Source organism: Myiozetetes cayanensis, unplaced genomic scaffold (genome assembly GCF_022539395.1).
Source record: "Myiozetetes cayanensis isolate MyiCay16 unplaced genomic scaffold, myiCay2020 scf9, whole genome shotgun sequence".
NCBI lineage: Eukaryota > Metazoa > Chordata > Aves > Passeriformes > Tyrannidae > Myiozetetes > Myiozetetes cayanensis.
The window spans coordinates 29786071-29813600 of record NW_026088185.1 but is presented as its reverse complement, the minus strand read 5'-3'; the positions used below and the strand labels follow the sequence as shown (position 1 = coordinate 29813600).

General features: G+C 52.2%; 3 protein-coding genes across 4 annotated transcripts in view; 1 reads left to right on the top strand and 2 right to left on the bottom strand.

The window, feature by feature from the left end:
* MARCO (macrophage receptor with collagenous structure) overlaps positions 1-27530 on the top strand; it is a 923899-nt gene that overhangs the window by 870971 nt on the left and 25398 nt on the right. The window lies entirely within an intron of this gene.
* On the bottom strand, positions 1741-6180 carry EN1 (engrailed homeobox 1). The gene is given in 3 exon segments (XM_050340485.1): positions 1741-2605; positions 5227-5774; positions 5776-6180. Coding segments are annotated over 3 exon segments (993 nt in total). The 5' UTR covers positions 5904-6180; the 3' UTR covers positions 1741-2288.
* Positions 8682-12386, bottom strand: LOC126653035 (translation initiation factor IF-2-like). 2 transcript variants are annotated; one of them, XM_050340488.1, is made up of 2 exons: positions 11716-12386; positions 8682-10121 (listed from the first exon to the last, which is right to left on the bottom strand). In XM_050340488.1, exon 2 carries the CDS (start codon positions 10087-10089, stop codon positions 9523-9525), a length of 567 nt encoding a protein of 188 aa, XP_050196445.1. In that variant the 5' UTR covers positions 10090-10121; positions 11716-12386; the 3' UTR covers positions 8682-9522. The 2 variants fall into 2 exon arrangements, with proteins under 2 accessions (XP_050196445.1, XP_050196446.1); XM_050340489.1 differs by having other exon boundaries at positions 11740-12386.

Genomic DNA, 27530 nt, shown 5'->3' with positions numbered 1-27530 from the left:
CAGTACAGCTCACACTTTGAGGGACAGTTTTATGTTCTTCCGCGCAGAAGATCTGACTTTATGTTCCAATCCCATGAAAAAAAAAAAAAAAAAAAAAAAAAAAAGGAAGAAAGAAATGCACAACTTTAGATGGCGCTGTACAACATTTATTTAATCCCTTCGAGTATTCCTGGGTCCTTGGCCTGCAGAGAAGAGCAAAGCCCTCAGCGGGCAGAGGCGGCCTGGGCTGGGCTGGGTTGGGCTGGGATGGAATGGGATGGGATGGAATGGAATGGAATGGGATGGGATGGAATGGGGTGGGATGAGGTGGAGGAGGGGTCCTGCCCCGCTGGCAGCGGGCGCAGAGGGCAGGGGCCTGTCACCCCAGCCTGTGCCTCCATCTCCGGACGGTGAGAACAAACCGCAGCGCTAAGCAGGAAGAGTTAAAATGCATAAAAAAATGGCAGAAGCCACCTCCCGCTGCCCCTCTGCTCCCCTTCTCGAATAGATGGAAATCCCTTAATGCCTCCAACGGGACGAGGAGGGGGGAACTGCAGGCTGTGCTGACCAGGAGTGCCGCTGCTCGCTCCCCTCGGCGCCCCGGCCCGCCGAGTCCCACTGCCCGGGGCACGGCCTCGGCACTGCCCCATCCTCCGGCGGATGCAGGAAAGAGGGTCCCCCGGTTCCAGCTCAGCTGGCTTCTCCCCTCTGCCCCGCCGGCTACCGGCCTAGGGCGGGGATCCAGAGGGGCAGAAAGAAAGGAGAAAGAAAACCGACAGACATCCTCTTCGAGGGTGACGGGAGGCTCTCTGCCCGCTCCGGCGCCTGGTTTCCTCAGGGGCAGTGAGGAACAGATCCTCCTCGCTCGCCCTCGGCTCGGCGGGGCCCCACGCAAGGGCCGCGTGGGCACCAGGCCCGGGTGCGGGGCTCCTCGACGGCTCGAGGACAAGGCCACGGGCACGGCCCGATCCCGGCCCGTTGGTGTCCCCGGGCCGGCGACAAAGAGAGAGCCGAGCCCGGACGGGGCACAACCGAGTTTAACCGGGACGGGAGGAAAGCAGAGCGGGGAGTTCTGCTGTGCTCCCGGCCGCCCGCCACCCCGTGCTTCCCACTCACACGGCAAATGTGATCCCGAGCCCTGGAAGAGGGAGTGGAGGGCAGGGGCTGGGGTCGGGAGAGCTCCCGGGAGCGGCGGCGCAGCGCCCGGCAACGAGCGCCGATCGCTCCGGTCCGATGCTTCGGTGAAATCCTCGTTGGAAACAGCATTCGAGTAGATCCTTTCGGACCGAGGCAAGGAGCTGTCAGACAAATACCTTTCCAACACATCCCGGAGCTCTAAACATCCAAACGGTTTCAGGCAATTTTTCAGTGGGAGCTGGTGATATATTATTACCATTATATAGAAGTGGGCTTTATTTCTGGTTAAAAGGGAGATGCGGGAGGCGAGGCACGACTGCAACAGCCAAAGAGAGTTAATTGTTTTTTAAGAGGGTGGAAAAATTAAAAATAATTTTTAAAAAATCGAAGGTCTCAGACAGGGTTTTTATACAAGGGATAAGAGGTTTAAAAATTGCTGCACCTATCCATCAGAAACAAAACCTAAATACACCACCAAAATGGTACTATGTACACAGAATATGGTGTATGTATATATACATTTCTTATATTTTTATATATATATACATATATATATACACATATATATATATATACACACACAAACATCCATGCACTAAAATGAAGAACTACAGCCAGCCTGGATCCTGAACACAGTCTACACTTTATTTCAGACTACAGATTTCTGAACATAATAAAATCTTTGGCTTGTAGCGGCGGGTTCAGTCTCGCAGTCTGTGGATCAGAATTTTTTTTCCTCGGGGAAAAAAAAAAAAAAGACAGAAATTCACACACACACAAAAAATAAAATAAGATCAAACGAAAGATGAGAAAAGTCAGACATTTACGGTAAAACAAGAGCAACGGACATCGGGGGGGGGAAAAAAGAAAAAAAAGAAAGCAAAGAAAACGAACAAACGAACAAAAGAAAGGAGACAGAGAAGGGAAGAGAGAAACTGTCCAGCAAATAGAGATCGCTACACGTATTTCTTACCTGAAATTAAATATATACAAGGTCATATGCTGTTTGGCTATATAGAGATAATTTTTTTAAGTGTTCATATTTTATTTTTTTTCTTAATCGGAGTCCTTATACTATGGATAGACAATAGATCTGCTTTTAAATCGCACCTGTCCGCCTCCCGGCCGGCGGGCCGGCGCCGCGGCGCAGGGCTGGGCTGGGGCCGCCCGCCTCACTCGCTCTCCTCTTTGTCCTGCACCGTGGTGGTGGAGTGGTTGTAGAGTCCCTGGGCCATGAGGTGAAGCGCCAGCCCGTTCTTGATGCCTGTCGCCTTCTTGATCTTGGCCCGTTTGTTCTGGAACCAGATCTTGATCTGGGACTCGTTGAGGCTGAGCTCCTGGGCCAGGCTTTGCCGCCGCTGCTCCGTGATGTACCGGTTCGCCTGGAACTCCGCCTTCAGCCGCTGCAGCTGCTCGGCCGTGAACGCCGTCCGCGGCCGCTTGTCCTCCTTCTCTGTCTTCTTCTTCTTCAGCTTCCTGGTGCGAGGGCCTGCGGGCAGGGCACACACACGCCGCTGGGCAGGGCCGTGCCGCCGACCGACCGATAGACCGACCGCACGACCGACCGACGTCCACCCCCGCCCCGCCAGCCGCGGAAAAATGGCCGACGGGTGAATTTTTGCTGGTTCCGTGTGTCCCCCCAACCAACTCCCCCAGCCCCGGCACAGCCGCCCCGGCGCGGCGGAGGGAAGGATGGGGAAGGAGCGGGGAGGCCGGGGCCGAGCGCGCCCGGGCATCGCCCGCCGCCCCGGCCCCGCCAAGCCGGCTCCGCAGAGCGAGGGGAGCGAAGCCCCGCTCGGCCCCCGCCCCGGCACACGTCGGGGTGCCGCTCCGCCCGCCCCGCCGGGACGAGCCGTGCTCTTTCTGCACGGCTCGGGACCGCAGCGCGTCGGCCGGGCAGCGGCTTCGCCAGGCAGAGCGGGGAACCAGGGTCTCCGCTGCCAGGCACCGGGAAGCCGCCGCCAGCAGCAAACTGGCCGAAGGCTGCCCTAGTCTCTTTTTTGGGGGCCACGACCGTCTCCGCAAGGCCAGCTCAGTCCCAGGGGCTCCTTCCCCGCCGCCACCTCGGTGCCCCGCCGTCACTGCCCGAATCGTCCGGGCTCTCCGGCGGCCGATCCCTGCCGCGGACCCACAGCCCCGCTTGCGGCTCCCTCCGTGCAGCCCAGCCGAATGCAGTGCCCCCGCCTTCTCCACCTCCAGGCCGCAATGGGGCCGGCTAAAGTGTCACACAGCTCACCCGGGAAGCCGCCCGGTCCCGGGGCACATCCTGGGGACAGCGCCCAGCCCGGGGGGAAGGGGTATCCTCTGTCCTCTGCTCGCCGGCCCGGCCCTGCCCGACCAGGGGAGAGAGGAGGAGAGGAGGGGGGGAACCGTGAAGAAAGGGATCTACGAAAATCCCCCGACAGCTGCCGGGCTCGGCGGGTGGCTCCGGGCCCACAGCCCCCCGCCAGCAGCAGCCGCAGCCGCAGCCGAAGCCAGAGAGGCCTCCCTGCTGCCGAGTAGGCCGAAAGCTCCTCTCCCAGCGCAGCCCTTCCCCGATCGGGGGGATTCTCCCCGGCTCGGCAGTGGCTGTCGGCGGGGAGAGGGACGGGGCCCGGCGGGATGCTCGCAGGCTGGGCCGGAGGAGGGGCGGAGGGCGCGGGGAGTGAATAGCTGAGCCCCGGCACCTTGCAGCGGGGTGCCGGGACCTCCGACCACCGCAGCCCGCTCGTCCCCGGAGCCAAGAGAAGCAGCCGGGGCCGCAGGGCAGCTCCGAGCACAACAAAGAGAGCAGCCGAGGCGAGCCATCCTCCCTTCGCCCTTCTCCCCTCCGGGCTGCAGCGAGCAGGGAGCGTTGGGGAGGACATTCAGAAATGATTCTTTGCCCGAAGAAAGGGGAGGAAAGGAAATGAAGGCGCAAGTGCAAAACGCCGGGCGCACGGTGGCCCTGGGAATCGGCAGCACAACACCCTCGGCCGGGCCGGCCGGGAGCGAGGCCGGTAGTGCCGTCTGACAGCTCTATCACCCCATCAATCACCCCAGTCAATCAAAGCGGCTTTTCTGAGTTTCAAGTCGCTGGACGTGTCAATAACGGGGGATGGAGACGGCTCGGCCGCAGTGACGGCCGGCGGGGAGCACTAGGCCGGGCAGCGCGGAGCGGGGCCGGGGCAGGGCAGCACCGCCTTCCCCGCGCATCGGAGCGGACCCCGGGTAGGCACAGGGCAGCCCATCCCGGCCCCGCGCCGAGCTGCCGGAGCCCTGGCTGCTGGCTGGGGGTGTCATGGGGGAACCCACTCTCCTCACCTTCTGCTTCTCGCAAACAAATGGCATTTAAAGCCAGAACGTAACGGTGATAAATAAGGGGCTGCCTGGGGCACCTGGGGAGTGTGAAGAGGTAGAAAGAGCGGCAGAACGGGGCCGGGAGGGCCGAGCCGGCAGCTCCCACCGGGACGGCCCCGGGCAGAGGCACATCCTCTCCCCGGAGCTGGGCCCCAAACAGCAGCAGGGAACACCGGCTCCGGAGGCAATGCGCGGCCTAAGGGCCTGCCTGGCTTGCTGCAGAGGCCCCGGTAAAACAGCCTCTCCGCCACCTTCCTAAAAAGCCCTTTCCCTTCGCCTGCCAAGAAAACAGTACCTCCCCCATCCTCCCCACCCCGCCAGCAGCCGCTCAACATGTGGCTCGGGTCTTCCCCCCCCCGCCACCAGCACCCAGGAAAAAATAAAATAAGGGGAGAGAAAGCTTCAGAGCAAGGAAGCGGCCGAACCCGCTACTTTTTTCTCTCTCGGCTCTCACCCCGTGCCGCCGCGCTGCGGAACACCCGGAGCTGCGGCAGGCGGGGCGGGCCAGGGGCGCGGGAAGGGGGTCGCTCTCGCCGGCTCCGCATCGAACCGCTGCCGAATCGGGGCCAGGCGTCACATTCAAATTTGGGAGACTCGGAGGAGGAAGGAGGGGTGGGGTGGGGGGGACGCGTTTCCTCTCGCCCCGGGTGACCCAGGCCACCCTCCCCCCGCGCCTCCCCACGCGAGGTCCTGAACAGGCCGGGAGCCAAAGCCAAGGGGGAAGAGGGGAAGGGGAGGGGGGGGCGACCTTGTCACGATTTAACAGCTCCCAGATGCGCCGCGGTTCCTTACCCGAGGACGGTCTGTCTGAATACCTAGTGCAGTAGACCCAGGCAGGCCACACCAGCGGCTGTTGCGAGTCGGGCTTTATAACAGGTCCTCCATTATTAGAGCCCATGAGGAGGATGGCGGGGCTGCCGTGCTCCCCGTACTTCGCCGGGTGAGTCTCAGCCCCGTCGGCGGGGGGCTTGGCCGCCCCCGACGCCGCCGCCGCCGCTGCCGCCGCGGCGGGACTGGCTTTGGCGGCGGCGGCGGGCGGTGGCGGCGGCGCGGAGCCGTCGGGACGGCAGTTCGAGTCCGGGCAGAGGAGGGCGGGCGGGTTGGGCGGCCGGGCCAGCAGCGGGTTGACGTTTTCTCTACCTGAGCTCTGCCCCCGGTCTCCGTCCCGCTCCCGGCTGCCTCCTCCTCCGCCGCCGACCGGCGCGGGTGGCTCCTTCTTGCAGCCGAAGTCCGGCCTCAGGATGTTGTCGATGAAAAAGTTGGTGGTGCGGTGGGGCGGCGGCGGTGGCGGGGGCGGTGGCGGGGGCGGCGGGTGGCGGCGGCGGGGCAGAGGCAGGGGCAGGGCGCGGCGGGGGAGGCGGGCGCGGGGCTGGGGACACGGGCACGCTCTCGCCATCGCTGCCGCTGCCGCTGATCGCCGGGCCGGGCGCCGCGTCTCGGTGGCCGTGCCCCTCCGGCGGCTCTTCCATGCTCAGCCGCCGCCACGGAGATCGCTGCCTCTTTTCCCCCCACCCACCCACTTTACGCCCACCCCACTTTGACGGTGGGTGGCGGGGTGGAAAAGGGGGAGGAAAAAATTTAAAAAGAAAAAAAAAAAAGAAGAAAAAAAAAGAAGAAGAAAAAAAGATATTAAAATCCACTTGTTGGGCTGGAGCTGAGATTTTTTTCTCTCTCTCTCTCACGGATGGATCCAAAATCGGGGAGACACTCGAGGGCTTCTCTCCCAATTCTCCCGATCAGCTTATATTTCCACCACCAAAAAAAAAAAAAAAAAAAAAAAAAAACACCAAAAAAAAAAAACAAACCCAAAAAGGTGTGTGCGGCGGCACCACGGCCCCCCCAAAAAACCCGCCCCCCGAAAACCCGTCACGATCTGCCCATCTCCCCGTCGCCGCCGCCGCGGCGGCTCTGCGCTGCCCCGCTGTCACGCTCTGCTCTGCCCACGCCGCGGGCTGCCGGAGCCCGTCCCCGCCAGCCCGGTGCTGCGCCGCCCGCGCCCGCTTAGGGTTCTTTTTTTAATTCTTTTTTTTTTTTTTTTCCCTCTTCCCTTTTTTCCCTTTTTTTTTCGTTTTTTTTTTTTTCCTTAAAAAAAAAAAAAAAAAAAAGGCCAAATCTCTGACAGCGCCGATCCGTGCACCAAACTCTCCCTAAAAAATCCCTCAGCCACACTTTTTTCACTCGCACCGGAAGCACGTGAGGTGGCCCCGCACGTGGGGGCGGCCAATGGCGCGGCGCGGCCGCCGCTGACACCCCGCACCGCGCCCAATGGGGCCGCCGCCATAAATACCGCGTGGGGACCGGACGGGGCGGACGGCGCCGGGCGGGACGGGGCGGGCGGGACGGCGGCGGCGGCGGCAGCAGCAGCAGCAGCAACAGCAGAGCCCCGACGGGGCGGGGGCACCGCGCCGCGCCCACGCGCGTGGACCCACTCCCCCCCTCACCACCACCCCGACCCCCTACCAGCCCCGTAAACAAATTCCAGTGGCGCCGTACCCCTCCCCTCCCCCACGCGTGGTGTGTGGATTTTTGGTCATCATCGGCCGCTTTCCTGTAGCCCCAGCGATAATAAGCACACACACCCCCCCAATATGTGAGCTTTTTCCCCCTCTTTTTGTTTTCTGTTCTCCCGCAGCGTAGGGAGACGGCAAGCCGGGCGGAGGCTCGCCGAGAATCCAAAATTTTTGTTTTTGAGGAGTAAAAAATGACAATGACAATAAATAGCAATAAAAGCGAGAGGCACTGCCGGGGCGAGCTGGGCTTACTGCTGCTGCGTCTCACTAGTTTCTCTCTCATTCAGTAAACCCCTCTTCACTGGGTTTGGGATGTTGCGGGTTTTTTCGGAATATGAAGCAGATCAGGGCCAGCTCACAGCTGAACTCGTATCATGTTTCCTGGTCTCTTTTTTGATGTTTGTTTGTTTGGACTCGGTTTGTTGGCTTTTTTTTTTTTTTTTCTCCTTAGTATTCTTCTTTGGTTTTATTTTAGTTTTTTCTGCCCGGCAAGGAGCAACCACCTCAGGATGTGTGTTGAGGCAGAAGGGAAATGTAAATATTTTAAAGGCTGTGAAGAAAAAGGCTTTTTTTTTCAGGATCGATGCTGCTATCTAAAAATTAATTTAGAGGAAAAAAAAAAAAAAAAACTAAAAAATACCCTGGTCCCGGTTTTGGTTTTGTTGGGCTGCTGGGGCCGCAGAACAAGCTCCGCAGGGAGGGCGGCTCTGCCGCAGCTGGTCCCCTCGGCCCCGGGCGCTCCCGGCCGCCAAGGACCGAGTCGCTGCGGGGAAGGGCAATGTTGGTGCTCACACGAAGCGGCACTAGGGATGGGGGTCCCCCCGATACCTCCCAGTTTACACACCGGAGAAGGTCCGGGCGGGCTGGGTGCCCGGAGCCGCGGCGCTTCCCGGCCGGCCGCAGGCACCTGCTCCGGCTGGAGCCGCGCTCCTGCCCGCGGCTGTTTCCCGGGCATGCGGGAAGGGCAATTCAGGGCGTTTTCCGTTTCTGACGTGACCGAAGCCCCCCATTTTCCCCTCCAAAACGGCGGCAGGGTGGCGGTGGGTCCGGGGAGGCCGAGGGGCCCCGCGCACCTCTCCGCGCCTCTCCGTGGGGCCGGGCCGCGTCACGTGCCGCCGCCTATATATCCTATATGTGCACGGGTGGGGGCTCAAAATACACCTATAGCTCTGTCTGTGTGTGTCTATATGACGGCGGTGCCTTGCGAGCTGAGCTGCGGTGACGGCAGCAGCGAGGCTCCCCCATCTCGCCCTGCCGCACCGCCCCGGCTGGATGGGCTTCCCAACCCGGGAGGAGCGCCGGGGAAGCGGCCCGGCCCGTGGCTACGCTTCCAGAAGGCGACCGGCACCGGGAATCGAAGGAGACACCTCTGGGTGTCCGTCAGCTGCTCCCCGGGTGCCCGGGAGGCGTGCGTGTGCCCGCACCTCCGAAGCACGTTCGGTAATTTTCTGTACCGGGGAAACATTACCGAATTGTTACCTCCAGCCACACAATAATCCCCTAAAATAATAGCTGGCAGAACAAAATCAGCCCTGGAATCAAGAGCTTCATCCGCAATTAAATGAATGTTAAATCCACCCCCCCCCAACCCCCCCCCCCGCATTCACAATATCATATCATTTACTCGCACCGAAATTGGGTTTATTTATATTTAAGTTAGCAAAATTGAAATCTTTATCCCAAAAGCGAGCGTGGGTACTTAATTAAATTCTAATTAGGACACTATCAATATCCCATTTAGCCACGTAGCCTTTGTGAGCCGCGGTCCCTTTCAGAGCTGTAAATGGGGGCTCGCTGCCTTATCTCTCCTGCAAGAGACGCCTTGAGAAGGGCTGCAAAAGATAATTTATAGGTTTTAATTACTCTTCATTCCGCCTGATCAGCTTGGCGTTCATCACAGGACGGCGAATAAAACCTGGTCAAAAGCACTGTCACTATTCCCTGGCAAGACGCTTAATCAAAGTAAGCAGGGCCATATTACACGCTGCGAGCTTCTTCACGTAATTTCCCAGCTGCTGATAAAGCTAGTTGAATAATGCTGCAGTCCTTCGGAGACACCATTTACAGAAATGACTTTATTGACGGCTTAACGTCGGTAATTCATTTTACCTTTCATGTATTGGGAGCCCGGATTTGTTACAGTAATAGGATGATAAATGTCCTGGCGGCCCTATAGCTTTTATTATTGAATACAATACACACACCCATCCTTAAATGTTCCAAAATTGGGTAACAAAAGGGAGAGAGAGAGAAATCGAAGCCTTTAACTATTTAATTTGCCTTCCTGAGCACGCGCGGGGGGAAGTGTGTGTATGTGCGTGTGTGTCTGTGTGTACGTGTGTGTGTAGGGAGGGGGATTATTTCATCTGGAGTCCTCCCTTCTTCCAGAAACTGTTCTGGATTGTAAAGGCTTCTCTATAAATTGAGTAGGTTTGTGTATGGAGGGGGTGGGGGATCGGCTGGATGAATGAGGAGGGGTTAAAGGAAAAGACGATGTATATTTCCAGGCTGGATATTTTTTTCCACCGCGACCCTTCCTATCTAAATAGATAAATATTACTCCCCGGCTCGCAGGTAGTTACAGTAATCGGGGTAATATGTCTGCACACGGACGGCTTATGGACGGAAGCCTTAAAAAAAAACCCGCTTCATAGAAAAAGTTCCCTCTGTAACTTGTGGGTGCCGTTGGGTTTCGGGGTCCCCGTCGGGGGGCCCGGCCTCCCGGCACCCCTTGCCCGCTGCCGTAGCAGGCGGGGCCGGTCCCGAGGAGCCGCCGGCGCGTCCAGCGGGGCCGGGGCACCGGGGGCTCCCCCGAAAGTGCTGCAGGGCCGGGGCCGTGCTGCGCCTCTGCTGCCCCTCGGAAGTGCCGCGGTGCCGTCTGAGTCTCTGGCAGGTTGGTGTCCCCACCGGCTCTCGGCGCTGGAGCTTGGGTCAGCCATCCCGGCATGGGGCGGGAGAAAATCCAGTCCGGGAGGCGGAGAGTGGCCGAGGAGTGGCGGAGCCGGGGAGCCGGACTGGGACCCCCGGTGCCCGCCGTCGGGCTGTGCGGAGGGCGCTCGCATCGCTCCCGCCGCACGACGCCAGCCCGCGGTGCCCGCATCCTCTTTGGAAACTGGGCGAAATAATTTCTCCGATTTCGTTGCATTTACTTTTTTTTTTTTTTCTTCTAATTTTCTTCTTTTTGAGGGAGGCCATCAAAGGAAGGAAGTTTTAAAATTGAAAATAAAAACAAAGTTAAAATTAGATTGAAAAGCCATTATATTTATTTTTTTCTCGGCGCCCTTATAGGAAGGAGGAAGTATAGAAACGTGGTTAATATACGCTGTGGTAATCCTATTTCTAGGTCTAGATCAGATCTCATTGGGGCCTTTGCTGAAGGACATAAATGAGTTGTTCTAATACAATAGATTTCATCCTTCCTACAGGGACTGGCTGACCAGAGGTTTTGTTAAAAGTGAATACGAATAGATTTCTGCTACAAGTGCAGCATTATTATTATGAGCTGTAAGGTCAGACTATACATTCCGGGTCCCCAAAGCCTATAGACCCTGGGAAAGGCGCGGGATATACCACGTCATTGTACCTGACAGTCTCTTCAATAGACTAATTCAATTATCGCTTGGGGATTCAGTCTTCATTGAAAGCAATAATAGCGGTGTAATTCGTTGGTAAATAGGTATTGGAAACAACCCCGCTCGAAACTTTCTTCGGAGCACAGGTTTATATCTCTGGGATGCAAAATCTCTCCTGGTAGCAGCGCGGGGAGCGGGGAGAGAGGAAGGGATGGTTTTTATGGAGAGGAGGGCCGGGCTACGGGGAGACCCCGGCGCCACCGGCCAGAGCGGCAACCCCGCACCCCGCTCGGGCGGGCAGCGCGGACGCCCCGCTCCCCCGAGAAGTTCCCGGGGCGCCAGGGATGTTGTGCCCTGGTGTCCTGGTGCAGAGTTATGAATCAATTACCATCCAGGACCACCCCCACCCCAGCAGTGCAGCCCGGCTATCAAGTCACAGGGAACTATAGGAAAGATTTAATTTTATTTACTTCATTGTCTGTCCCCACTTCCCAAGGGGGATGGAGGCGAAAACACCCCGCAGAAGTTTCTAGGGAGAGGAGACAAAACTGTCTTTCTTAGAGATATTATTAGTTTGTTTCTTTTCCTACAAGAAAAAAAAAATAAAAAGGAAAGAGACGAAAGGAAGGAAGGAAGAATGAAAAAAAAAAAAAAAGAAAAGGGAAAATTAAAGATGAAAAGAAAAATGAAAATAAAACCCAAAACTAAACAAGAAAAGAAAAAAAAACCAAACAAACAATCAAACAAAAAAACTTACCAAAAAAAGGAAAATAAATAAAGAAAAGCAAGAGTAAATAAAAAACAATTTTTTTAAAAAAGGAAAAGAAAGAACCAAGGAGAAAAGAAAAGTGACAAGAACCCAGAAAGATAGGGGGAGGGAAAGAGGATGCATAGAAAACAGGAAAAGAAAAATTAGAAGGAAAGGGAAAAGAAGAAGCGGGAGGAAAAGGGGAAAAAAAAGAAAAGAAAAGAAAAGAAAAGAAAAGAAAAGAAAAGAAAAGAAAAGAAAAGAAAAGAAAAGAAAAAGAAAAAGAAAAAGAAAAAGAAAAAGAAAAAGAAAAAGAAAAAGAAAAAGAAAAAGAAAAAGAAAAAAGAGAAAGAAGAAGCTCTCTCCTTTCCAGTGGCCTGGCTGCAAACCCCTTCTCATCTACTTCCCAAGCCCCCTCCCGCCTCCCACCCACATCTGCAGCCCACCCTACCTCTCTGCGAGCAGCTCAAGTCACCTGGATCGGGTGCCTTAAAAGGTCCCAGCTCCCGGAGATGTTTCTCGCTAGCTGGTCGGGGGAGGAATAGATTCGAGGAGGGCAGCGGCATCCTCTCGCCCGGCGAGCAGCTCCGGCGGCTGCCTCTGGCCGCGGCTGCTCCCTGGCAATCTGGTTTAAGTTACAGTGAAGGTTTTTGAGAACTGTTTTGCCCTATTTCGGGACAGATACTCCTGTCCCCTCGCTAAAAACGTTACCAATAGGGGCTGAAAGTTCCGTGGAAGCTCTGGGGTCTGCAGACGCCTCTGCTCCGCCGGGCCGGTCCCGGTCCCTCCATACGCCTCATCACCCGCACACCGGCTCGGGCTGGCTCCGACCCGCTTACATTTTAAAATATGTTTTCAATTTCCTCCGACTCTCCCCACTTATGTCTCACCCTGCTTCCCTTTCAGCTCGGGGAGCCGTGGAGCCCAGGGAAGAGTCGGGAAAACTTTTGCAGTCCGACCCCGCGGGTGGCGGCAGGGCCGGGGCGGCTCCGCGGGGCTCTGGCAGGCGCAGGGGGTATCCTTGCCCGGGGGGGCTCCCTGTCCCGGCAGGGTGCCGCGGCCCCGCGTTGGGAACGGCACCCCGAGACTTTTCCCACCTCGAGTGCGTGCAGGGCTCTCCGTGGTAGTGCAACCTTTCACTTCCCCGGCTTCTGGATATTTGGCTGACAAAGGGGCACAGGCGGGACTGGCGCCCACGCCGCACACCCGCTGCTCTGCCGTGGGTGTAGGGGCAGGGGCTGTCTGCGTCCAGCTCCACGCAGCCCCGCTGTGTCTCCCAGCCCACGCTTGCAGCCCTACCGCACTCTCTGCGCGTGTATTTGCGTGTCAGGATTTGCGGGTGCGTTTGTGCGGCTGAACGTGGGTGCAGCGAGGGTGTGGGGGAAACATTCGCTTGCACACACGCGTGTGCAAACGGGTGTAGCTGTCAGCTCACGGGCTGCACATGGGCACGGTACCCCTCCACCACTAGTCCTCCCTGCCTTCCCCATCTGCCCGAGGGCCGCCCTGAGGGGCTTCTCTTGGCAACCCCGCGCTCGCCCACTGCCCGGGAGCCGGCGGGGTCCGTCGCGGTGGGAAGTTTGCCCAACTCTTCGCGCAGAGGGATGCTCCTTCCCAGGGTCATCTCCTCGGCTCTCAGGTGCACACCCCGTCCCAGGCGCCTGTCTGCAGTGGCGGCAGGGGCTCTCCACCTACGATCTTTTGGTATTTTACCCCGAGGTCTGAACGACAGCACCGGTGTCGGGGGACATGAGTGTCACCGATTTTCCCCTTCCTGTCCGCAGGCAGCTCAGGGTTTTCTCCCTGCCAGTGCTTTGGAGAGGACCCGAGGCCCATGCCCCTCACCACAACATTTCCGTCCCGCACTTGTGTCACTTCACACCCCTACGGCCGGGCCGTGACTGTGAGACGGGCCTCGGACCCGGGAGGCGATACCGGCTGGGGGGTTCCGACCTGCAGCGGGCCGGGTTGCAGGCACTGGGGAAGCTGAGAAGGGGAGAAAGGGGGGGGTTAGGGGGGAAGCGAAATCCTTTGTGTTTTTGTCCTCCTTTGTTCCGGAACTAACTTGACCAGTGTGGCTGGGAGCAGCACGATTTCGATTGGAAAAAGCAGGGGAGAGGGGGGCTCTTTTGATCCTCATCGGGGAAAGTGATGCTCGGGGAGGTGGCCGGAGGCGCTGACACCGGCGCTGGTCTCTCTCTGCGGCGTCTCACAGCAAAATTTCGTTGAAGGCACTATTTCTGCCTTGCCTGGGAACTTTCGGCTCTAATTATCCATGTTTCTCCTACGAACCGGGCTTGCTGCTCTCTGCTCATCCGTTCCCAGGGAGAGAAAACAGTGTGTGCAGGGCTAAAACGCAGCAAGACAAAATAATCAGCTTTAAAAGTACGTGTTCGCTTGGGGGTGGGGGACAGGGAAAGGGGCAGAGAGTAAAGCAAAATAAGTCTATTGCCTGGAGTAATGATGCAATGTTACTGCTGCCCAGTGGCGGTAACCGGAATTGGGTCATTTTAGGGACAAACGCCGGCAAAATTCTAGTCACGTCCACTTTTGATATAAGGATGTGTCCTCTTTAAAAATTGTTATGCAAAAGACTGTCGTACGTGATCTTCTTGCAATAAAAAGCAGAAAGTCAAATATTGGAGCCCAAGTCAATAATGTATGAACAGATTAAGCAACCTTTCTCCCAGGCAATTATTTCAGCAATTGAAAACCTCACTCGCTCCAAATTTCAAAAATAATAATAACAATAGTAGGAAAAGTAAATAAAACCCAGTGCAAGTGAGATGGTCTCCTGCACTTTGGCCCTTGCTCGGGAAGGGTGGGTGAAATTTTTTTTTCCATCTGGAAAGAGTAGCCGAGAAGGTACTTAAACCAGCAGCAGCCTGAAAATCACAACGATTCATAATAATCTACGGATCGTGGGAGTAAATAGGCATATCGAGGGGCCACCGGCCTGCCGGGGTGTATTTGTCTTTAAAGCTCGGGGTAAATTAAGTTTCCGGCTGTGTAATTCTAACAAAAGGTGATAGAAAACGCACTGGGGGAGTAATAGATGGTGGCACCGGGGATCAGAGTGGGGAATGGGTTTAATGCTGATTTATGTGCCGAGGGCCGGGGCGCGCCGCCGTCGCCGCCGCGGGAGCAACGCGAACAGCTCCTCGGGTGCGGGAGCTCCGCGGGTGCGTGGGCTCCGCGGGTGCAGGAGCTCCAAGGGGGGCGGCCGGGCTGAGCCGGGCCCCGAGCACGGCCCGGAGGAGCCGCTGCCGGCAGGCGGCTTGTCCCGGCGCTCCCCGGCAGGGAAGCTGCTGCCCTGCGCGGGGAGTGACACGCGTCCCTCCCGGCCGAGATCGGCAGGAGATCCCAAGGGGAGGACAAGGGGTCTGGCAGCAGGGAGCCGGGGACAGAAGGCAGAGAGCTGCGATGGGTTTTCCCAGCATCCCTGCGTCTAAAGTTGCTGCAAAACTTCGGGAGAGAAAACCCTCAGTCACGCACTGCAGGCTACTTTTTCCCCCGCTTTCCTGCTTTGCGTCCCTTGCCCCGTGGTTGCCGGGCGCTGCCGGCCACGCAGCAGGCAGGATTGCCTTAGCGAGCCTTTCTCTGGCTCCACCATAAAAACTTCCCCCCGTCTTCACCGATTCTGATCTTGGTCTTGAATTTGGTCAGTGTTGCAGTGACAATAACTAGCTATTCGTTTCGGTTGCAAAAGCAGAGAGCAAGTCAAAAGCAGGGCAACTGAACTTTCTGGAGACAGTCTGGCAGACACTGGGGTCTGCACCGTCCTGGAGAAACTGGGACGAGGTTTGAAGTGAGGGATGTGACTTCAGACCCAGTTGGGGGCATTGTGGCAGGAAGATGAAAATGTTATTTGGGAAAAACGATTCCTCCCCGTGCACAAGTGAAGAGGTCTTGTGGGAGCACCAAGAGCTTGTTGGAGCACCCAGCCCAACCGACTTGCTACAGCTGAGACCCTTTTCCAAGACATGCCAGAGTACAATAGAATTACTCGCTAGCATGGCACTTCACCTGCACACCCAGCCCTGCAGCCAAATCCCACATCCCTCTCCAGACAGCAGCCTTACATTCCTGAGCTAGACAAATGATGAAAAAGTTCCAGTTACCGTCTAATGAAAGGCCTCCATCTCCCTTCCCCCAGAGGTTTCCGATGCACATATAATTAGCTCTCAATATTTCATGAATATGGGGTTTTACTAATTCCTTTTCACTCAGGAGATTTCGCATTCACTGTTTTGCCCTCTCTGTCATTTTGCACAAAGCCGTGGCTGTGGGAAGGGTGGTTGCGGCTTGGGGTGGGTTCTTCTTGCTGGATTCACATCCTTCAGTCGCCTGAGGCCTCAGCCCAGACATCATGAGAGACACAGATCCCAAATGGAGGACCACAGCTTTTTTTTTCATGCAGGAAATTAAATGTGCTGTGGGATTTTGGTCCTTTGGGGCAAGCATTTTTTTGGATGGGTAGCAATTCAGGAATGGGTCTTCTGTTTCTGAGTTACAGCATGTTTTGGAGGGAAATTGGTACTTTCTGACCAAAAAAAGCAGTCATCTCAGGCAATTCAGGATGTAGAGGTCAAGCTAAAGATCATCAAGAAATGTTCCACTAAATCTTAATGATCTTCCACAATAACGGTTCCAAATTGTCTGAATACTACACAATTGTATTAGTAAGAACAACTCTAAGCACCCAGTCTGTGTAATGAAGGCAAAGACTTTACCAACATCATCTTTAATTTTTTCCTTTTTCCTCCAATCATGCCAGAGATCTTGATTACATCTTTTTTTCCTCTCATCCTGCTCCATCCAAATGTATGTGCCTCGAGTAAAATCACGTAATGATAGCTCAGTCCTGAGGGAGTTTTCCTAAACACACTGCAAGAACAAAGTTTGGCCCTTCTGTCCAAGCAGATTTAGACTAATGGACTTTTCACCACATCCCTTGGTGCTAAGCACTGGCATTTGCAATGCAGCAGATGAATTTCTGTAAAGGCAACCCCCAACCAGAAACAGCTCATTAAAAATCCCATTATCCCCATAACTCGCTTATTATTAATTTAAATGACTGTCTTATGATTTGTAAGAGGAAAACAAATCCTAAAACAAATGATACTTGGAATCACTGAGGCTGGTGGGCACTGGATTTTATTTGCCACACATTTTCAGTTGGATGTTAAAGAGGTTTTCCAGTTTACAATAATTGCTGTCTCTCTATGTGGTCCATTGAAGGATAGCTTTGTTTTCTCACATTAAACTTTGTGAGTCACTAGTTACTGTGCTTTGCCTATTTCTTAATAACAACTTTGCACTTATATGGGCCTTTTCCACCCTGCAATTCTCTAGCTGTTTAATAGGCAGCCCAAAAGGAACTGGTGAAAGGGAGAGGAGTTCCTCAAGTGACTGACATGGATGCAGGATCAGAACTTGCAGACATTCAGCTGAGCTCTGAGTCACGTTCAACAGGATTTTTCCCTGTGTCAGGGCCAGAGAGTTCATTCCCATAATCTCTGTCTGTGGGTGTGCCACAGCAGGATTTTTTCTGTACTCATCAATCCCTGGGAGTGACGGTGCAGGTAGTGAAAGACCACAGGAGCTGGCAAGTGGTGGAGGTTATAAACTCAGGCCTGTGCTGCCTACAGGGAACATCTCAGAAGCTGAAAATATCTCCTTTAGCTATCTCAGGAGGGACCTGCAGCAGAAGCAGCACCCTAAGAGAGAAAGGGATTATCAATCGTTGCTCCAGGCTGAGGCAGCCAGTGCTGAGATCCCATCAGCTGCAGGCTCTGCTGTGAGGGTTCCAAAGCCATGTAGCCACTGCTCTGGTGTGCAGGGAACATTTAGCAGAAGAGCTCCCACAGAGGACTGCTCCCGTTTTTGCTGTTTTCTGCTGCGCTGTGATAATTCTTTAATTTGGTCTTCAATGTGTACTCTTTGCTGTTTGCCCCACTACTTCATAAGTCAATACAGCTTTTTAATCCAACAATGACTGAGCGATCCACAGTTCCCATCTGTGCACTGAGGGATCGTCATGCGTGTGACCAGGCTGAATTCTCACCTGCAGGAAATCGCTGTGGAGAGGGGCCTTCAGCAAGTGGGGCTGTCCCAGCACTAGTGCTCCAACCACAGACTCAGCAGAGTGCACATCCCAGGGCTGTGCACTCACTGCAGATGGAAACAGTCCGGCCCCTTTCCTGGGGTTATTAATGCCTTTTTTTGTCTAAATGCTGGTTTCCAGAGACATCTTGTGGCTCTTGCCAGCTATCACAGCTGAGCTGCTCCACATCCCAGCACGCTGCTCTTCCCGCAGGGTTGGATGGACAAGTCTCTTCCCAGGCTGCTTGCTGTTTGCACCCTGGGTGAGGTTAATTTCTTTTACCCCTCAGTGTGTATTTTCGGCCTCGTGGGACTCTCACATACAGCTCAGGCTAGAGTATGGGTGTTAAGCATCAGTGTTGCAGGAGAGATCTCTGCAGAGGTGCCACTGGAGTGAAAGCCCTACCAGACTGGTGCCACCACAGGACATCTATGTTCTCTCCCTGCACAACACCTAGCACTGGCACCTCAGCAGCTAATGCAGCCCAGTGTTGTTTGGTTGTTTGGTTTAGTTTTTGTCATTATTTACTTTCATGACAGTACAAAGACAGAGAAATAAGAAGCAAAAGCGCTTTTGTGAGAAGCAGGGGAAAGGCAGTGTTGGCGCCTGGCAGAAGCTGGGGTATGGCATGAGTCCTTGTGTGCTGCAGACAGGAGGGCCCTCTCCAGCCCTTTCAGCAGAAACTTCCAGGAGCTGTTTCTCAGCTTAAGTGGGAGGGATGAACCCCAAGAGGTTGTGAAAGATGATCCTTTTCAGAAAGTGGGTTGTAGGAAGCAAATAGTGAGAATTGGATCCCATGACTATGTAGGTCCCATCCATCCCCATGCTGACTGCACAGGCAGTGGTACAAATGCACAGTCCTCCCAGACTGCAGTGAAAAAGGCACTACTGGGCTTTTAAAATAATTTCAAAAGTAATGAATTAGCAGTAATTATTAAGGAGATAAGGAAAGGTCATTTAAACCACCCGGTGCCAACAGATCTTTTCTGGTAAACCTCTTTTTAGACAGCAAGCCCATCATTTTGTCTCCCAGTGTGGCTTGTACCAGCAGGCATGGGCAGCCCTGAGCACACGCAGTGCTGCCAGCCAATTCCTCACTCATGGCCACAGAGCACAGGAGGGAGCAGCCAGGTTCAGGCAGGGAAGTGAAGGCTGTTCCTCATGCCTCAGGCACCCCAAGGATTTCCACGGTGCCATGCTATGCAGGATCTGTCTGCCCAACACACAGTTAATCCTCCTTCCTTTTGGTGGGGAGACAGCAGCTACAGCTACGGTGTCTGAGCCAGCAGATTGCTTGTCTCCATCCAGCCGGGGATTCCCTTCCGATTGCACAAAGAAAGCTTCACAGATCAGGGGTGATTTTAAATGTGTATCCCACAGCCACACTGACTCTTTCTGGGTCCAAGCCATCTATGCAATCTATACTTTCCCACTGGTGTATAATTTTCTTGGCACTTTCCTTGCAACAGGTGGGCTGTAATATAAGGAAACATAATGTGACTGCTTCACTCTTGACTAAGAGGAAAGATTTACTACAGAAGACACATTGCTTACAGTTTTATGGAGATTTCTTATCTAAAGCCATGTAACACCCTATGGTGGGGGTTCACAATGTTGAGAAAGTCTCAGAACATCCAAAAAAATGTTTTCAAGCAGGAAAGAAGCCAAGTTACCATGTCTGTGCACAGTATCAGGACACTGGGCTGGGAACTGTAGCTGAGATCACATGGCGTTCTAACCCAATTTGGCCTGCCTGGTGTCCAAGGAACCTTATGTAATTCATCCAGCCCTGGAGGAGAGAAGACATCACAGATGAAAAATTACTTCCCAGGTGCCCTGCTGTCCGTCCTCGAGCTAATCACTGGCGTCTCCATCCCAGAGGTGGCCAAGCCCATAATGGCCTCTCACATCCATGAGAGCCCAGGAGACAGATCTCTTGACCCACGGCTGTGATCAGATCCAATAGCCATTACTGGCTATAGTAATGTCTCCTGGCCTCTTACAGACGTGAGACACCATGTAGACAGGACAACCAGCCTGACAGAGACCTGGTGTCTCTGCACTGCTGCTTGAGGTGGTTTTCTCATGTGGGTTTGTAGTTTGGTGCAGTGTCCACAGCAAGAACCAGCCCCTCTGTCACAGGCAATGCTCAGCAACAAGCCTGTCATGAGTTATGACCACTAAACAGCAAGGCAACACTAATAAATCTTAATCCAAAGGCTGATAAACTGTAAAACACAACATAAAATATGATGCATGGGTTGGTGTTGAGCCTCCAAGCCTCTGATCTCTTCCCACAGGGGCAAATTCTGGCTCATTTTTACTGATGGAGCTTGAAGTGGGCCAGCTGCCATCACCCAGGCTAAAGCCGACCTCATGACTCTTATCTAAATAATTCCTAGTTATTAATAACTTTTATAGCTGATACGTGGGACTGAATGGTGTGTGCTTTTTCAGTGAGGATAAACCATTCAATCACGTAAAGCCTTGCCTAAGAGACGTTGCTAGATGAATCATTTAGGTTGATTGAGGGCTGTGTAAGTGATATATTAAAGATGTGCCAAGCGACATTCTTTGATGGGGAAAATTATGTGTTTTCTGGCAGATTCATAAGCTAAGGAATTCATCTGTGGGTTGTTCGAGAGATTATTGTCTGGTATGTGTGTGTATATATGGGAATGAGAATACCAGTCAGTCCAGTTTAATAGATATCCAAAATAATCTAGGTTTGCTGAAATGAAACTGTCAACTCGGGCTGATGCTGGGTAAACTTTTGACTCATCAAATCCAAGTGATTCTTTCTGTAACTCTTATGCCAAGAAAAATTTTGATCCATGGGCTTCAGAGGCAGGAGCTTTGTGGGACATGACCAGCAGAGCTCAACTCAGTGAACATAGTTCCCCTCTAATGTCAAGAGCATTGGTTGCTAGGACTACTGAAAGGATGGTTTAATATTTCTGTGACTCTAGAAAACTTTACAATGATGTGAAAAGTGCAATAGTTATAGAATCCAGTTCAACACCTCTTGCTTGATCCATACATTAAAAAAAATTCCATCAACAACCCTCTTTCATTTAAGGTGATCTAAGTTGGGATTTAAAACTGACTAACTAGGAGGAAAAATTAACTTTAACCCTCCAAGAAATTGTTGATGCCTATGATGCTATCCCAGGGCAAACCAAAATGCCTTCAGTTCCACATCCACTATTTCAGGGCAGGCAGGGCTGGGCACAGGGTCTGGCCAGGAGTGATGTCCAATCCTACACTGCCACCCAAACAGCAGCTTCCCAAGGGAAGCACAGACACCTGAACTGGTGGCTGTTTGCCATTCACCAACACTCACATCAAGGAGAAGGGAGAAAACTCATGACCAGAGAATGTATTTTGCAATATCTACATAATTTAGAACATTTTTTTTTCTTTTCATTCTGCTGAAAATCAAGTGTGTCTCCCTGCCCCTTTAACTCCCACACTGTCTCCTTTCAGCTGAATTCTTTCTTTTTCCACGTGTTCAGTATGGTCTTAGTTTGGACTGCCATTCAGTTCTTCAGGCTGTCTTTTAAAGGTTTACTTCAGTTTATGCAAGTCTGCATCTCTGATTCTGAATTTCACATCAGAAACATTAAGACTGCACTGCAAATAGCAGTGTGTTGTACAACCTGAACTTTGTATTGTCACTTTCACCAGTGATCTAGCTTCGCATCACTTTCTAAGCAGAGTTGATTTATTGTCTCATGACCTGTTTTGTAGAATTTCCTAGTTTATAGTTGCTACTTTTCCATGCCTTCATTACGTACTGTAATTTTACCATCCTGCACTGAAAGATTTTAAATCACTGCTTAGTTTCTGTCCTGTGTCCTCCATCCAAGGGCATACAGCACTCTTCTGCAAGCCTCCTCCTACTGGTTGAAAAAGGATGGGAAACCCCTCTTGGCATGTTTCTCCCTAATATTTCTCTTCCTTGTCTTACTCTGCTGCCTGCTGTGCACCAGTGACACTGTTCTCCACAGAGATGAGAGAGACAATAATTAATAATATTAACTGTATGTCATGGACAAAACTAGCTTATGAAGAGCCCAGAGAGCTTGCAGATGGGGAGCTTATGGTCGCATCAATCAGCTGAACAAGCAAATGAGAGAGGCAGGCCCTTAAGCCCATTTACTCAGTGGCTTGGTACTCTGCAGTGCTCAGGTACTTTGTCTGTCTCTCTGTGTGCTTTATAAGGTTATTGTGACCGTTAGACATCTCACCTTCACATTACCCATTATGGCTTTGAGAGATGTTTAAAGTGATCTTCAAAGAAAGCTTAGAGCTGCTTAATGCTGTGGAGGGAACTTTAACAGCCAGTAGCCTGGGCGAGGTTTAATCCACAGGGAAGCAGGCTGAGTTCAGGTAAAACTCCCAGAGTGGGCTGTAGACCTTTTGCCATACTCTGCAATGGAAGGTATGGTTTGATTTTACTCTGATGAGAAAATAAATGCTGGTCTGGATGCAGCCTTGGCTGCTGAAAGGATAATTTTCTGGCTTATATCATGGAGAGGACACAAGGTGCAGCTAACAATATTAGGTCAGTCTGGGCAGATGGCTCTACCAACTGCAGGTGCACAACACTTAGGTGATGGATATTTCTTAATGGTGATATAAGTATAAACATACTGATTTAAGACTTCATGTTTGAAAGGCTATGACTACCTGAATGGCTTACCAGGCAATACTTAGTGCTTTTCCACCATTACAAGGGTGACAATGTTGAGACTCCCCACACACCTCTCTTCTCAGCAGAATATAGCCCGAAGGACAATCAAGTTTAGTTAAACATATCAAACTGGCCAGTGTCTGCCCCAGTAAAGAAACTGGTTGTACACTCCCAGCTAGTCTTCAAGGAGCCTGAGCTCCTCAGCTGGTTGAACCAGATAATATCTTTCAGCTACTTGTTGGAAGCACAGCATTCCTTGGGAAAGCTATGATAAACCCGGCACTTAACAAGGCTCACAAACCAACTAAACAGCTGTGGGAGACATTTGGTGCATTCAACAGTAAAGACAGGAATGCTTTGAAGACTGGCTTGTAAGGCAGAGCTCTGTCAAGTAGCTCCGGAGCAGCCCGGCGAGCGGCTGAGGCGTATGGAGCAAGCTCAGCCTTTATGACTGCGCAGCCCTACAACTGCCCTCCCGGCCGGCGTGTCCGTGATTTATCCAACCCACACCCCCAGGCTGCTTTGCTGTTCTCGCTCCCTGCGTTTTCCAGGGCTCTGTTTCGCATTAACTCATCAGCAGGTTGCAAAGTTAGCAAGCCTGGAGAAAAGCTTTTTAAGAGAGACCCTGCAGCTCCTTATCCTTTTACCACAGAAGGAAGCTGGAGGGAGGAGGTCGCCTCCTGTTCCTTCCAGCCATCAGTTCCTCCTTTAAGCAGATGTGAATAGTCTTAATTCCTTGGCACACAAGGAAGAAGTGCAAGGAAGAAACAGCCTCTGAGCTAGTCAAAGTCACTGATGGCTTTATATTTTTATAAACTGTTCCTGTTATTCAGAAAGTACTGGAGAGCACTGCAGAAAATGCAGCCCTGGGGTACCAGGCATTTACCTGGATCTGTTAGAGTTGGTATGCACAGAAATATATAATTTTTTAAATTTTTTTTTTTTACAAGATACAATATTGTGTCACCTTCCCTCAAAAGAAAGCACTGAAAGTGCTGAGTTTCCACATTGCCCAGTTTCCTCTTCTGCCAGGAGGCTGAGAATTTTCTGTACCATGGTCATGGGGCATGTGCCAGGGAGCTCACAGCACTGGACTTGGGAAGGCAGAGGTCATGCAGATGCTCTCAGAGACTGAAAACTATCCAGGTCTTTGAGAAGAATGTCTAGTTTACTCTGAGTTGTTACCTCTAAAAGTAGATCATTTGAGTTGGAAGGGACCTATTAAAGTCACCTAGTCCAACACACCCAGAATGAGCAGGGACAACTTCGACCAGATCAGGCTGCTCAGAGTCCTGTCCAAGATGACCTTGAATGTTTCCAGGCATAGGGCATCTGCCACCTCTCTAGGAACACTTTCACCTCATTACAGATGATGGATTATTTCCTTGAGTCAATTGGTAATCAGTGGGATTTAGAAATACCTGTTTTTTTCTGAAGACCAGTGACACTCACAGCACTAAGTGAGGAGTCACAAACCTTTTGCTTGCAAAATATGCTCTCAGTAAAGCCCACAACAGCCCTGAGACCCCTTCCTGCATAAGCAGCAAAGGAGAAGGTATCTGGCCAGTTGTGTAACACCTCTGTGAAACCTCTAGCGGTATTTTGAATTTTCAAGGTACATATTTACATATCAGAACCACGGTTTCATTTTTCTACATGGAAAGATTTAAGCAACATCACCCACACACAAAAAAAAAGACCTTCAACAAACTTTTCCTCGTATATCCTGGACTTTTTCCATACCTTTTAGTGCCTGTCTAGAAGAGACAGAGCTCATGCTAGTGAGCAGTGAGTGTTTAGCCAGGGCTTGAGGTGAGCCCCGACCGTAGCCCGATGGTCAGGTGTCCCCGCAGCCCGGGCAGAGGCGGGATCCAGGCTGGGCGCTCGCAGCGCTCCGATGCGCACCACAAGGTGGGGTTGCTGCAATGCTGAACGGCAGCGGCTCCGGGCCGGGCAGCGCCCAGCTAATCACATCCATCTCTGTGTAAGACGAAGTTTCTAATAGGCAAAAGCCAATATGAGGTATGGTAAGGCATATTAAGCAAGTTATACTTAACCCTGTATAGCTTGCTTCACGGCCCTGGAAGTTATCCTGCATTGTACCTCCTGCATAATCCAGTATTAAAGGATTTAGAAAATGTTGGTGCAAGGGCAATATGGTCCTGGAGTCCCCAGAGCTTTTACTATAGCCTGGATAGCCAGCACCGAGGCTGCTCCTAAGGCTGGGGTGAGCCTGCAAGACACAGAAAGGCTCAGGAAATCAGATGTGCCTCTTCTATTTTTTCATGCAAGAGCAAAGTGACACCACCATCACAGAAAGGTGATGGATTTCAAGCAATTAAGGGAGCCTCTTCCTCTGGTGGCTCAGCCGTGCTGGAAAACTCAGTGCTCCATGCTTCTGCTCAGCATTACTTGGTTTCCAGAGGCAGATGGCACAGTGAGAGCAATTCCTGCACAGAGGCAGCAGATGATGGCTCCTTAAAAACTTAAAAGCTGTAGAGCCCTGCCTTTCAGGGCAGCGTGCAGCCAGTGGGCATTACAGAGGCATTTCCCTCCTGCACATTGACCATCTCCTCCTGCTCTGAAACACTTGCTGCTGGGAGTGCCAGGGCACAGGGCTGCGTCTGGGATTTCCCCTGACAACCATGGTCATCCTGCTCCACCTGCACCCCACAGGCATCACAGGCTCCTGTACACTTCAGGCTGAGTGAGAGTGATACTTCCCACCAGCTGGGAATGGGATGTCTGACATAATGAATATAGGCAAACAATAGCTGTGATACTTCTTGCAGTTAACAAAGTGTCTGACAGCCCAGAAAAGAGAAGTGGGAACTTGATTATAGTCTTCAAATATGCAAGAGGTTATTATGAAGAGGGCAGCAGTCAATTGCTCTCCATAGCTACCAAGGGGAGGACAAAAAGGAATGAACTCAACATTTAGCAACAGAGCTTAGTAATAGGCATTTGGAGGAAAAAAAAATCCCTTCTAACTGTGAAGGTAATTACACATCAGGACAGGTTATCTGTGAAGGACTGTGAGTCTTTTAGTTTTAAGAGCACATAGCATAAACATATGTCAGGAGTCATCTTAAGACCCTCCTAGATAATACCTTTTGCTTTTATGACTTTAACATTTTCCTCCTGCAGGTCTTGACTTCACATCTCATATACACAGGGATGAAGCTTTTCAGAGAGGATCTCTGTGTCTGGGGAGGGTTTCCCTAGCTATCACCCATCTAGATATGGTTGTAGGAGCTTCTGTGACACCACTGGAGGTATCTCAGTCCCTTTATTCAATTCTATTAGTTCACACATTACCCTGACTCATTCCCACTTTGCTCCCCAGGACCTTCCTCTGCTCTGAACATCCCATCTCCTTGCCCCTCTTCCTGCAGAACCAGCCATGGGTTTTACCTGAAGCATTTTTTCTCTGTACAGAACAACCTTCTTGCTGGACTAGGAGTGCATAGAGGAAAGCATTAAGTCTTGATCTTGTCTTAGTGCTGCCAGTGGGGAATTTACTCTTGCTCTAAAGTCATGCAACGTGGGGCATGGACTTCCCTAAGCATCAGTTCAGCAGTGGCCTCGGCCACCTCAGAAAAGGTGTATGGGTGAACATGATCCCACAGCTCTGCTTAACCAACTGATTTAATCTCAGTAGTATAGCAGGGTCAGGAACAGTGAAAACACTCCTCAAATCAGGGCTTCATGGAGCAGATGGGCACCCCAGGGTCATGGGGTCAGCAGCACCCTGAGGCAACTGGGCTGGGACTACTTGACCAGAGGAAATAGATGGCAAATGGTCCGAGTAGTGACAGAAACAGCAAATACTGGGAGTAACATCTGGTTTCTTCAGGAAATCCCTGAGCTGAGAATGACTGGAGGCTCAGAAAACCATTGGGAAGCATCATATATATGTTCCTATATCCTCTTCTTCTTCTCTTTCCTAGGTATTCACTTTTGGCAAACCTCAGGCTGGGCAGTGGGCTACCTAAGGCTTTGGTCCATTTGAGTCAAAGCTTTCATTCATATACTACAGTCAAGAGAGAGGCTGAATGGGACTCAATAGGGCTTAGAAAATTACAGGAATTGTTTCTCTACAGGAAAAGGTTTTCCTCACACAGCCCCTGGTGGGAAGTGGGTGTTTCAACCTTCTGACAACTCACTATCTTTTTTTAGTAGGCTTTCAGAGACAGTAGGACGTGGTCCACAGATTCACAGACGGACGCCTGCAGGAAAAGAAAGTAGATGAGTTCTGCAATAATTTACTACTGTCCCTGGCCATTTTTAACCCAGCTGAAGAGCTGGCAGCTGATATTTGACAGTAGCAGCTCAGAAGAGGAAGGCAGTGCTTTGCTGAGAGGAAGCAAGCAAAGTTACAGCCCAGCCACAGCAAGAACAAGTGAATCGGAAGGGAACAATGAGGAAGGGTCATGAATATTCTCAAAATGACAAAATGTTCATAATTTTGTGGTTTTATTTTGGTGACATGACAGAAAAGTTACATTTAAACAGCAAGGAAGAAATTCAGTTCTGTATGTAATTTTAACTCTACACAGTTGAGGAGTTGAACATGTTCATCTGTGACTGCTTTATCTTTGACTCTGTCCATCCCCAGATGAAGCATCATGTACAGGAGTTTATCTCTGTATTCTTTTTCTCACCCATGTGGTATGAAATACTAAGGTCATGGGTGGAATTAATGCCATTGGCAGGAACTGGAATTTCCTTGCCATGCTACTGTAAAGTTATCCCAGGGAATTTATTATATAGGTCAGAAAATCAAAGGGGATTTTTCAACAGAGAATTCTGATAAGGAGGGTATCCCATGAGCTCATACAAAGAAAGGGCACCCCTCAATCCTGCTAGGGTTGGGGAGCACTGGCAGGCCTGGTTCCAACTGCCATCCCTTGGAAGTCCTGTCGTACCTAAGGCCAGGTATTGGCATGATTAGCTACGGTGCTGCAGCTCACCACTTCCAGAAACCTGGGGCTTGTAGACCCCAGACTTTTTCCCCAGCCCTGGGGCCATCCCACTGTGAGCAAATCTCTGGGGACACCTGGTAGGAGAGGTAGGACTTTGCTTCTGGCTTGGCTTGGCCAGCTGACAGAAGAGGATGCTGAGGCAGAATGAACCTACCCATGTAGTGGCTGCTGCAGGGGTCTTGTCATGGCTATAGAAGTTCAGTTATTCCTCCCTTGCTGCTACGTGGATTGTTTTATTGCCAAATGCACAGAAAATCGAAGATGGAAACATGTCAGCCCTGCCCACTCGTACAAAGCAGAACACAACTTTGTGTGGCTTCCTTTCAGCTGGGCTGGCCAAGAAACCAGGAGCCACATGGCACGCAGTGGGTTTGCTGAGCTTCCTCTCAGTGGCCGGCCATGTCCGGCAGGTGAGTGACCATAACCAGCCACTGCAGCAGAAGTGGAGCTCAGAGAGTCACTTTCACTGAAATCTCCAT

Excerpts from the sequence above, each read along its gene's own strand:
- LOC126653035 (XM_050340488.1), bottom strand. The coding sequence starts at position 10,089 with ATGCAACGAAATCGGAGAAATTATTTCGCCCAGTTTCCAAAGAGGATG.